Source organism: Caretta caretta, chromosome 6 (genome assembly GCF_965140235.1).
Source record: "Caretta caretta isolate rCarCar2 chromosome 6, rCarCar1.hap1, whole genome shotgun sequence".
In the NCBI taxonomy this organism is placed as follows: domain Eukaryota; kingdom Metazoa; phylum Chordata; order Testudines; family Cheloniidae; genus Caretta; species Caretta caretta.
The window spans coordinates 20,526,176-20,538,267 of NC_134211.1; the positions used below are offsets into that span (position 1 = coordinate 20,526,176).

The 12,092-nt window shown below is 46.3% G+C and overlaps 1 protein-coding gene across 5 annotated transcripts in view; it reads left to right on the plus strand.

Annotated features, from left to right (window-relative positions):
- Window positions 1-12,092, plus strand: part of EPS8L2 (EPS8 signaling adaptor L2) — a 113,537-nt gene that overhangs the window by 75,695 nt on the left and 25,750 nt on the right. For all 5 annotated transcript variants that reach the window (XM_048854824.2, XM_075129306.1, XM_048854822.2 and 2 more), the window contains exons 5-8: window positions 5,246-5,407; window positions 6,474-6,623; window positions 7,767-7,846; window positions 9,647-9,792. In XM_048854824.2, coding sequence (XP_048710781.1) covers window positions 5,246-5,407; window positions 6,474-6,623; window positions 7,767-7,846; window positions 9,647-9,792 — 538 coding nt within the window. The remainder of the gene's footprint in view (window positions 1-5,245; window positions 5,408-6,473; window positions 6,624-7,766; window positions 7,847-9,646; window positions 9,793-12,092) is intronic.

The following is a 12,092-nucleotide window of genomic DNA, read 5'->3' on the forward strand; positions in this document are numbered from 1 at the left end:
AGGAAAAACTCAGAGACTCATCAGCTCCCCAGCCAGGCACCAGTCCCTCCTGCTGCTCCCACTTCAGATTCCCCCTGACATCACCAGCCAGTGAAGAGGTAGGAGGAAGGGGAGCTCTGGGAGAGCCGAGTTCTCCTAAGCCTAGAAGAGAAAAGGCAAACGCTCTTGCTCTCTCTGCTTTAAGCATGTGCTCCCCCATGTGACTCACGAATTTAAACTCTGGTTGATTGGCACAAGCTTATAAATTAAAGGAGAGTCCTACAGTGGTTGCTGAAATCCATCTGCCAGAACAAGAGGACCCCACTGAGCGTGACCTCCCACCAAGAGAGGTAAAGGGGCTCTCTCTCCAGCTGTTGTTGCTTGACCCTGCTGTGGCCTGCTCGACATCAAGGTAGCAGCACTCCCATCTTCCATTGTTACAGACATCCCACTTCCAAATGAGGAGCCAGCCTCATCGGAGAGAGGATCCTTGCTCCGCTGAGCCCTGAAATGTAGCATTTTGGTGGTGATCCTGTCAGGGAACATCAGGCAATTTCTCCGTAACACCAAAATTTGGTCTCCCTGTCATGTCAGATTTTAAAGCCCAAAGAGACCACGATGATCATTTAGTCTGACCTTCTACAGAACACCAGCCACTGAGCTTCACCCAGCCACGACTCCATCTGCTAGGCAGAGGGTCAGAATCTACAGGCAACATGAGAATAACGACCTCACTGCTCTTCTTTGCCCGTCACTACATGGGACTCTTTGAAGGGGTGCACTGGGGAGGAAAAGCATTCTGTGCGGGGTCATGACCCCATCTGGGGCCCATTAATAGGTTGTGGGGGATCATGGCCACCCTCCTTTATATGGCTAGACGAAAAAGGGGGATGGGAGCATCCTGAAAAACGTTTGTTGCAAAATGGCATCAACCGTGTGGAAAAGGTAGAGAACCCCTGAGACAGAGGACATGGAGAGCCTAACACAGGTGTGTTTGGTTCAGCCATCTCGCGGCTATCAAGCTGCATTTTAAAGAATTCTTTTCTAACTTGCTGAAAATTAGGAAAACCATAGACGTGAATTGAAGAGCTAGAGGAGGTAGCAAAATCTGACGCTGCATGGACGGCAAAGTTTGCGGAACGGCGAGCAGCCCTCCTCTGCTGTGCGCAGTAGCTAGGCCTCAGAGCAATACTGTTCTAGGGGGACTCTAGGGAGACTGTTGCATCAGAAGGTATCACTGCCACAGATTAACATTACATTGGGTATTGGAGGCTGAAGCAAGGGCAGGCTGCCAATGGCCTCTCATGGGATGTGTGGATCCAAGTGAAAGGTCTGTGCTTCCTGCTTCGCTCCCCGAGGTGGAATGGTATTACAGAAGCAACACAGTCAGCAGGCAGTGTAGAGGAAGCATCTCTTGCTGTGCTGGGGCAACACCTTCTGCTTGATGCAGAAGTGGCATTGAGCATCTAGCCCTGCTTGGGTTTGTAATGAGCATCTTCTGGCCAGAGGCTGTCAGGTGGAGGAGGAAATGGGTTGATTCCCATGGACCGTTTCCAGTCCACAAGAAATAAAAAGGTATCTAAAACCAGTTGGTCACTTGTCATATATTTTAAATGCACGAGGCAGGAAAAATAGGAAGATGAATTTTTGAGATAAATTCTTTCTTATCAGAGGTTCCTATATACTAAAAGAAGTATCCTTCTGTCCGCTGTAGAGACCTGATCCAGCAAAGCACTTAAGCACCTGCTTAACTTTAAGCAGGTACCTGAGCAGTCCCATTGATTTCAGTGGGACTACTCAGCTGCTTAAAGTTAAGCTCAGACTTAAGTGCTCTGTTGGATTGGGACCCTTTTGTCTTGTATAATTAAAGTTCAGAATAAGTAACTTGATGGCTAAGAGCCCCACTTTTGCTGTTGGTCACTGATGTGCATCTTGATTTTCACTTAAGAAAAGATCCCTAACATGTGACAAGAGTATTAAACCACTATTTCAATTAGACCTTACTCTAGAAAAAGTGTGCTGTATAACTGCACCAGAGGTGTATAAACTTTGTATTGTCCATATTGTCCTGAATGAGAATATAATAAAACCTTTAAATGGCTTCATTTCCTGCTGGCCTGTCATTTTTATATGCACACTTGTATAGACACAAGCTACACATCATAAGCTGAATGACTAAAGGTTCATTTTTCTTCACATCCCTTTTCCTAGATCTCAGATACCGTATTTTCAATCTGATTTTTATTTTAAGCTATCATTAGAAGCCCCATAGTGTTACGTACCAAAAGGAAGTCACGGTGACAGAGAAGGGACTTTAAACAGTGACACACACTTCAACCTCCATTAGTTATGTTTCATGCCACCCATCCGTGAGGCTCCACCTTGAACTCTGATCAGAGCAAATATGTTTTCATTGCCATCCTGCAAGGTGTATGTGTTTTCATAAAAAATGAGTTGGCCTTTTATATGCAGAACAGCGATTTGTATAATGATAAAACTTGTTACTAAATTGCATTCATGGTCCACTCTTACAGTATATATTGGATCTGAATCACTTTACGGGTGAAATAGATTACATTTTGCTTTTAGGCTTTCAAGTTTTCTTAAAATGAGATAAATACAAGACAGTAGCAAATGTCCCCCTTCCCTGGTAACTTAAAAAAAAATTGGTCCAGTATCTAGATAAGAGTGAATGACAGGGGGGAGGAGAGGAGGCAAGTGGGGGGGAGTTAATCTACCAATACATGCTATGACAGTCATGTGAGCAACTATTACCCCTATAAATATTAATATAACCAACAGCAAATAGCAGAGGAATTTATGAAGACTGTAAAACAGGTAGATGAATGCCATAGAGCTGATTAGAATTCCAGGCAGTGACTGTAAAACAATGCAATTCACTGTTCGGAATTCAGTTTTGTCACCTCAGGAACATAAATATAGATAATATTATTGCCTTTATGAAATAACATTTGTGGTATGACATTTTAATTAACATAAAACACCTGGGTGTGTTAATTCTCACCTGACTGCATGGCCAGTTCTGGCTTTCAGCACAGCTGCTCAGAGCACACCTGCCATGGTTTTGTTTACGTATGATTCAGTGCCCAATGAAGTCAATGGGAGTCTTTTCCTTGCCTTTGATGGGTGTTGAAATGGGCGCCTATTCAGTGCTAGGCATTTTACACACTTTCCTCCCTCCATCCAATCCCACATCTTGGCCTGTCTTTCTCACATCTCTTCATGGATGTCTAGCTATCAACTTAAATGCAACATCTCTATCACGATGCCTACAGAACACGGCTGACAATGGCTAGTCAAGCAGGTGGTGACTGCTACATATTATGCTATTTAAGCTATTATTAGAAGCCCCATAGTGTACCAAGAGGTACTTCCTATGTACCAAAAGGAAGTCATGGAGAAGGGACTTTAAACAGTGACACAAACTTCAGCCCCCATTAGTTATGTTTCATGCCACCCATCTGTATTATGATCATCCTCATCCTCCCCAGGCACCTCTATTTGTCTATTTTATTCACCTGTGGTGTTCCATCATAATTCCAGACTATGAACGTTCTGGGGTAGGAACGTTTAGTACAGTGCCTGGACCAATTGGCCCCTTATCATTGATTGAGGCCCCTCGCCACCACTGTAAATATAAGCAATAATAATATGAAATGATGTCTACTTCGAAAAGAGCTGACATTCTACCCCTGGCAGACAAAGGACAGGGGAAAAGGAGAACAAGGAACAATGCACACTTTCTTCTCTTAGGGTTCAGAGCAGTAGCTGTGTTAGTCTGTATTAGCAAAAACAACGAGGAGTCCTTGTGGCACCTTAGAGACTAACAAATTTATTTGGGCATAAGCTTTCGTGGGCTAGAACCTGCCACTCTCGTTATCACTTCAAAAGTTATTTTTCCTCCCTTTGTACCCTGCTGTCAATTGAATGGTCTCGTTAGATTAACCTCACCCTTGGTAAGGCAATTCACACCTTTTCATGTATTTATACCTGCGCCTGTATTTTCCACTCCATGCATCTGATTAAGTGGGTTCTAGCCCACGAAAGCTTATGCCCAAATAAATTTGTTAGTCTCTAAGGTGCCACAGGGACTCCTCGTTGTTTTCTCTTAGGGTGAGATTCACCACTCTGCTGGGAGCCTATCCAGCAGTGACAACCTATTTTCTGCCTTACAGCTTAAATAGACCATTGCTTTAAAAATGTTACTGGTTTTTCTAGCTCTTGATGTGATACCAGGTTACAGCTACAGATCTGATTTATTTGCATGCCTCTTGTGAAAGGTCAGAAGGTTACATGGCTTTCACTGGAATCATTGTAGAATGCCAGACAATATTATCCAGTAACTATAGAATTCATGTGTGTCACCGCTACATTCTCTGCAGTCAAACAACATTAGCCCAGGAGTTTCCCAGTGCTCTTCCTGTGCTGCAATTGCACCTTATCTGCTTGTGAAGCATCCGTAAGTGACAGTGGATTTTATTTTCTAGGCCTTTGAGTTGGATCATCCATTGTTCATCAGCTAATGTTATTCCGAACAAGGTTACCAAGGAGAACTGTGCAGATCAGAGGCCCCTCAGCACCACTGGCATCCAAGATAATTACTTGTGACCCCCTCCTCTCACTCTCATTCTAACTACCTTTATACATAGAAGAGTTACCAATTACCTTGGTACGGAGGGGTGAGCTGGAGGTGAAGAGCTCTATATTCCTTCATCATTCCCCTGCGTAGGGCCAGCTTTATGAGCAGTATAAGCGGCTGCCTAGAGGCCAGTTGGTCTCACCTTTTTCCATACTGTGACTCCATGTTATTAAAAATAAATAAATACACTCACGATTCCCCTCCCACTGAGCCATAAAGAAAGGGAGGGGGATTGTGCCTCAACCTGGACCAGTTCACACACAGCTTGGGGTTAAAAATCTACGGTTCAGAGTGCCATATCTAGGAGGTATTGTGACAAAGCATGGAGTCTTCACGACTAGCCGGTTAGAATTGCTACACTGGATACTGTCTCTTTAAGGGTAGCTGGAATGGGAGCCCAGCGAGATGGGGGGAGGGAATAAGAATTATATACCTACGATGCCAATGCTGCTGAGGGGCAGGCTTGCCTCTGATCCACACAGTCCCCCTCTTGGTAAACTTTATTCTGTGCGACATGATTGAAATGAGCTAAGCTGACTTGAGGTCACCCTCACTCTTATTAGCCTGACACCTCTCCTGTGTGTATTCTCCCCCCTGCCCCCGCAGCACTTAGCCACATTCATCATGGATAAGAGTGAAGCCATTGTGACAGTGGACGACGCCATCAGGAAGCTGATGCAGCTCAATTCTAAAGAGAAGATCTGGGCCCAGGAGATGCTGCTGCAGGTGAATGACAAGTCCATCCGACTGCTAGACTGCGAATCACAGGTAGGTCGTGACCTTTCTCCTCCAGGGCAATATGCAAAATGGGCAATAGACTGCATTCAAAAGTATGCCACTTTCCAGTTGGCTGGGGAGGGGTAACATGCTTTTCTGGGGCTACTAAACTGGGAAAAATTGATACAAAAAACTGCAACAGGGACTGACTGATTTTAACGTGTAGGACAGAAGGGTTTCCTCTGAGTTTGAGTGCACAGCAAGGTGGGACTGAACTAACTAACCAAACTCTCAGCTCCTTGCTGCTATGCTCAGGGATGAACGATAAGTCAGACCTCGGTGGAAGTGACAGGTGGAGATTGATGGGTCTAGTCAGGAGTCCACAAAACGGTTTGGGTGGAATTCATCACTATTAATTATTTGTATTTCTGTGGCTCTAGGAGCCCCCAACACAGATTGATGCCCTGCTGTGCACATATACACACACACACAGTTCCTGCCCCAAAGGGTGTACAAGCTAAATAGCCAAGCCAAAGGGTGGGAGGAAAGTCTCATTATCCCCAGTTTAATAACAGGGAACTGAGGCACGGACACACTTGCCCAAGGTTACCCAGGGAGTGTGTGGCAATGCCACGAATAGAGCCCAGCTGTCCTGAGTCCCAGTCCGGTGCCTCAACCACAACCGCACCCTTCCTCTCGGTGCTCCCCGCCCAGCCCCGCTTGCCTGTGTTAACGCAAGCCCAGCGTTGCTAGTTCACTGCTGCAGGTGGAGCGTGGCAAGGGGGCGACCTCTGTAGCACCAACACCAATGCATCGTGCTGCAAGCCCAAGAAGCAGCCTGTGCTCTGGGACCCCATCCCCAGAAAGCAAGGTGGGAAACTCCGCTTCCTCCTAGTTGGTCCCGAATTCCCAGGCTCATTCGTCCTCCCCAGACACTGACGGGAACTGTCTTCAGTGTCCAACACAGAGCTTCAGGGACATGTACTGCCGGGAGGCTCCTGCCCAGTGAGGTCTCCTACTCCCTGCAGCAGTGACTGCGTAAGGCAATGCAGGGGATGTCTAGGTGTTCTTTTAACACCACTCCCGGGTGCATAACCCCCTCCCTGATGTTTCACAGGAGGAACTGGAGGACTTTCCCCTGATGACGGTCCAGCTCTGCCAAACTGTGCTGAATCAGATGCGCTACACCTCCATCCTCCTGCTGGTGTGCCAGGACTCGGAGCAGCACAAGCCCGACATCCACTTCTTCAACTGCGACGAGGTGGAGGTGAGCAGGGAGGGAAAGTGAGAGGAGCTCTAGGAGGGAGAACTCATTACTGCTTGGGGCTAGATTTTCAAACCTTCCCCCTGCTTGGGCACGTCAAGATTAAAAACCAAACCAGAACCGTATGGAAATGACGATGCAAGCCTCCATGTGCGGGAGCGAATGCAGAGTGGATGCACAGACGCACAGTCTGCATGAGCTTATCCTAAGCTGGCTCAAGTAAGGGTGCAGAGCAATGAATATTGTCATGCCAGAGTACTTTGCACTGAACATTGCCTTTCGTTCCACCCTGTCTAACATAGACCCAGAGCAGAGACATTTCACCAGAGTACGAATTACAGCGGCAATGCTTCCCATCCCTCCTTTTAGCTGGTAGCACTGGAGAGCGTTCTGCCGGCCTTAACTGCAATGCCTGGCCTGGCATTTACTGCTGCTGGAGATCCCCTTCTCAGTCAGAGCTGTGTAAATTGGTGCAGCTCCATTGAAATCAGTGCAACTGGCACGCAAAAGAATTACGTCAATACATCTGGAATTACTGGGAGGTTTTCCCTGCAGCCCTGTCCATTCTGGACCCTCAGTTGCCTCCTTCAATCCTATCCCTTCCTCTTCCAGAGAGCCAGTATGCGGCTGTGTAGCTTTGTCATCAGGCACACAGTCAGGAGTGCAGCCAGGAAGCTCTCTCCTTATCTACGCTGAGATTTCAGCCCCACTGAGACTGCAGCTGCCAGTGAGCAAACCCCTAGTGTAAGCTCAGTTTACCCTAGGGCAACACAATTTGTATCCCAGTTCCAAATCAAAGGTGCAAATCACCAGTGTAAGCACATAACTACCCTCGCGGTTTGCACAGACACCAGTGGCTGAAATCCGATGCCCAAGAGTGTCAAAATCCTGCTGCTTCATAGCTAGTCACTTGAAACTAGTCCTCCTGCTTGAGAACCGGGTCCTTTCACTTGCACCTGTGTTCTCACTGGCTGCTCAGCTAGAGGTAGGGAGAGCACTACACAGTGAAACTGCCAAGTTCACTTGTAATGCAATATGAGCCTGTAGCCAGTGACATTCTCAGCCAGCTATTTCCCCATCACGCTACCTGCATCCTCTAGTTCATTCAAAGCAAAGCCTTTAAGAGATCACTGTTTTGTGTTTAAGGCGGAGATGGTCCACGAGGACATAGAAAGTGCACTCGCCGATCACAAGCAGGGAAAGAAGATACGGCCGCAGACGCTCAAGTAAGTGCCACAGACAGATGGGTTCCCAATGTGCAGTGAGGGAACAAATGCCCCCTGCTCTCATCGGCTACATAGAAGACAGAGTACAAAGGTGGACCAGGCTCTCCTGGATTAGTTTGAATCCAGAGACAGGTTAAGGTCAGGCTGGGATTTGAGATTCGGGTTCAAGGCCAAATGAGAGCTGGAGTTTGTTGGCAACGAAATCTTGCGCACTATTCTCGGGAGATTTTGTTCACATCTGAACGAGAGCAGGAAAATAGGCCCCCTCCTGGTTTTGGATCGAACCCAGAAATGAAACTAAAAGGGGAGGTTCAAATCCAACAGTTCAGGTTTATCACACACCTCCATTAAAAGCAAAACCTCAAAATTGAATTAGATGCTCTGCTTTAGGTCCGCCTACAGTTAATATGTTTAGGAGGACACAGGTAAAAGGCTAAAGTCAGACCTGGTGTAAGCTGGCTCAGTTCCATTGCAATTTACAAAGGGTCTGAATGTCTTCACTCGAAGTTTAGCCCTCCTTTTGCTGTCTGGAAATGGGAACTGCAGGCACTTTGATAGATAAATGTTCTCATTTCACTGGGGTTCCGTTACCTTTTGTCCAAATGCCATTTTACAGCAATACTCTTTGGTGAATCACAAGTGATATTCTGGCTGCTGTGATACAATAGCAGGCTCTAGTTCCTTCTCCGCTCCATATGAGGAATCCCCCTAGCATCATAAAATATTCTGCTGCTTCAAGACACCCGATGAAACTGCCTACACCAATATCAGTCAGACTTTTCTGAAAGTATGGACCCTATAGACCAGTGGCTCTCAACCTTTCCAGACTACTGTACCCCTTCAGAAATTTGATTTGTCTTGTGTACCCCCAAGTTTCATCTCACTTAAAAACTACTTGCTGACAAAATCAGACATAGAAATACAAAAAAGTGTCACAGCACGCTATTCCTGAAAAATGGCTGACTTTCTCATTTTTACCATAATTATAAAATAAATCACTGACAATATTTATATTCCACTTATTTCAGTGTGTAGTATATAGAACAGTATGAACAAGTTGTTGTCTGTATGAAATTTTAGTTTATACTGACTTCCCTAGTGCTTTTTATGTAGCTTATTGTAAAACTAGGCAAATATCTAGATGAGTTGATGTACCCCTGGAAGACCTCTGTGTACCCCTGGGGGTACAATACCCCTGGTTGAGAACCACTGCTATAGACCAAACAGGAGGGAATTCAGTGTAATCAGTTAACATCTGTTCTTTTACTCATAGAAACTTACCAGAAATGCACATGGCAATGTGTTCTCTTTTAATGTTGTTATATTGCAAACTCCAAATGCTAATTAAAATGGGAGGTGATGTGTGCCAGCAAAATGCTTTGTACTGAGATGGTTAGTGTTTCTCAAACCCTGAAAGAGCTGCATATATCTAGTGCAGGAGGCGGTTCAGATTAACCCACACCACTCAGTGTGGTGCTCTGTCTCCCTCTAGTGATGGCTGGGTCGCAGATGAGGCTGAAGGACCTGCTACAGCCTTGACTAACCGAGTGAGTCTTTTAGCTCAAGCAGTAGAGAGACTCACGTGTTAAGATCCAGACATTTCAGGTTTGATCCTCACTGCTGATGGCCTATCCAGGGGTGTGACATTGCACAAGCCCTGTGCACAAGGGTGAATTTCAGCCAAAACAAAATAGCACACACTGAGTTTCCCTTCCCTGCTCCAACTGGCCACTCTCCTGAGAACAGGAAAGGCTGCTATTGGTGGTAGGATGAATTGCTTTTGTGTTCTTTACCCTGCAGAGTAAACCAAGAGAAAATAAAGCAGCGACAATCTATACTCCCACCGCCCCAAGGGCCAGCTCCTATCCCTATCCAGCATGAGATGCGAGGCTCACCACAGGACCACAGGAACCGTGTGGCTCCCACTCCAGAGCATAATGGACCAGGTACTGGAGACCTTCAATGGCTCTGTAATAGGAATGTGTGACTAATGCAAACAGTTACGCAGGCTGACTCCCATCCTGGACCTCTGGAACTGCACTGAACTCATTTTGGGTCTGACGTCGTCATAACACAAGAAAGCAAATGTCATTTCACGGAGTTGCAAAGTGGTTACTGTAGAACTGGAAAACAAACACCCTTTGTTTATGCATTTCAAAAATGCAACCAACAGTACATATTTCTACCTGCCAGGCTAGCAACTGGTAACCTGAGCAATGTGAGTGGGCTCAATGAATCAAAGCCTGGAAGCTGCTTTTGAGGTCATGTTATTATCATTTGTATTGTGGTAGCACCTAGAGGTCCCAAGAGAGATGAGGGCCCCACTAGGCAGTGTGCAAACACATAGTAAGGGACAGTCCTTGCCCTAATGACTTTACAGTATAAATAGACAAGACAAAGGGGATACAACAGACAAGTAGAAGATCAGGAACTGAATTCCTGGCCCCATTAAAGACTCAATGGAGCCAGGATTTCACCCAGAGAGACTCAGTGACTGGCCAAAGATCCTACAGGGGGTCTGCAGAAGAGCCTGGGATAAGGTCTCCTAAGTACCAGGCTAGTGCCTTAAACACAAGACCATCCTTCCTTCATTAGTCCTGATATTTTGTTTCACTTTGATCAGAAAGTTGTTTATTTTTCCTCCCAGAAAGAAGTTCCCAATTTCTTTCTTTGAAAAAGCACGGGTGGGGTAAAATGGCCAACAGATTTTACACACCTTTATTACAGTTACATGAGTTGCTAACACTATGAGGTTTGCATTCTACCTGCTCTTTTTCTAGGCTCAAGAAAAGCCAACGTAACCAGGGTACAACATGAAACTCCAAATACAGTAAAAGCTGTGTTATCTGGCAAACTCTATAAACTGGCATTTCTGATCTTCAATGGGGTTGCCAGGTGTCCGGTTTTCTACCTGAACGCCTGGTCGAAAAGGTACCCAGGTGGCTCCGGCGAGCACCACTGACTGGGCCATTAAAAGTCTGGTTGGCGTGGGGCTGGCAGGCTCCCTACTTGGCTACGCATGGCTCCCCTGAAGCAGCAACATGTCCCTGCTGCTCCTAGATTGAGGAAGGGCCATGGGGGCTCCGAGTGCTGCCCCTGCCCCACCTCACGTGCTGACTCCACAGCTCCCATTGGCTGGAGGTGGCACCTGCAGGTGGAGGCAGTGCGCAGAGCCGCCTGGCCGTGCCTCTGCCTAAGAGCAGCAGAAAAGTGTCACCACTTTCCGGGAGCCGCCTGAGGTGAGCGTCGCCCAGATCCAGCACCCCGAAACCCCTCCCATGCCCTTACCCTCTTCCCTGAGCTCCCTCCCACACCCAAACTCCCTCCCAGAGCCCGTGCCCTGCACCCCAACCCCGGCCCTGAGCCCCCTCCCGCACCCAAACTGTCTCCTTTTTAGTTAACCAGAATTTTTGACTTACTGGCACCCCCAACATGCCTGATAACGCCGTTACTGCACATAGAATCATAGAAATGTAGGTCTGGAAGGGACCTTGAGAGGTCACATAGTCCATCCCCCTATGTGCTGAGACAGAACCAAGTAAACCCAGTGCAACCCTCACAGGTGTTTGTCTAACCTGTTCTTAAAACCCCCAATGATGGGGATTCCACAACCTCCCTTGAAAGCCTATTCTAGTACTTAACTATCCTTATAGTTAGAAGGTTTTTCCTAATACCTAACCTAAATCTCCCTTGCTGCAGACTAAGATGATTACTTCTTCTCCTACCTTCAGAGGACATGGAGAACAATCAATCATTGTCCTTTTTATAACAGCCTGAGGGTTCTTTTCCCTGACTTCTTTTCTCAAGACTAAATATACCCTGTATTTTTAACCTTTCCTCATAGGTCACTTTTTCTAAATCTTTTATCATTTTTGTTGCCCTCCTCTGGACTCTCTCCAATCTTTCTAAAGTTTGGCGCCCAAAACTGGCCATAGCAAGTAGAGCAGGACAATTACCTCCCATGTCTTATATGTGACACTCCTTTTCAGACACCCCAGAACAATATTTGCCATTTTCACAACTGCATCACGTTGTTGATTCATATTCAGTCTGTGATCCACTAGATCCCCCATATCCTTTCTGCAATACTACTTAGCCAGTTATTCCCCATTTTGTACCTGAGCATTTGATTTTTTTTCTTCCTCAGCGCAGTACTTTGCACTTGTCTTCACTGAATTTCATCATTGACCAATTCTCCAATTTATCAAGGTCCTGAGGAGAGGAAATACTCTTTGTTGTCTACTGT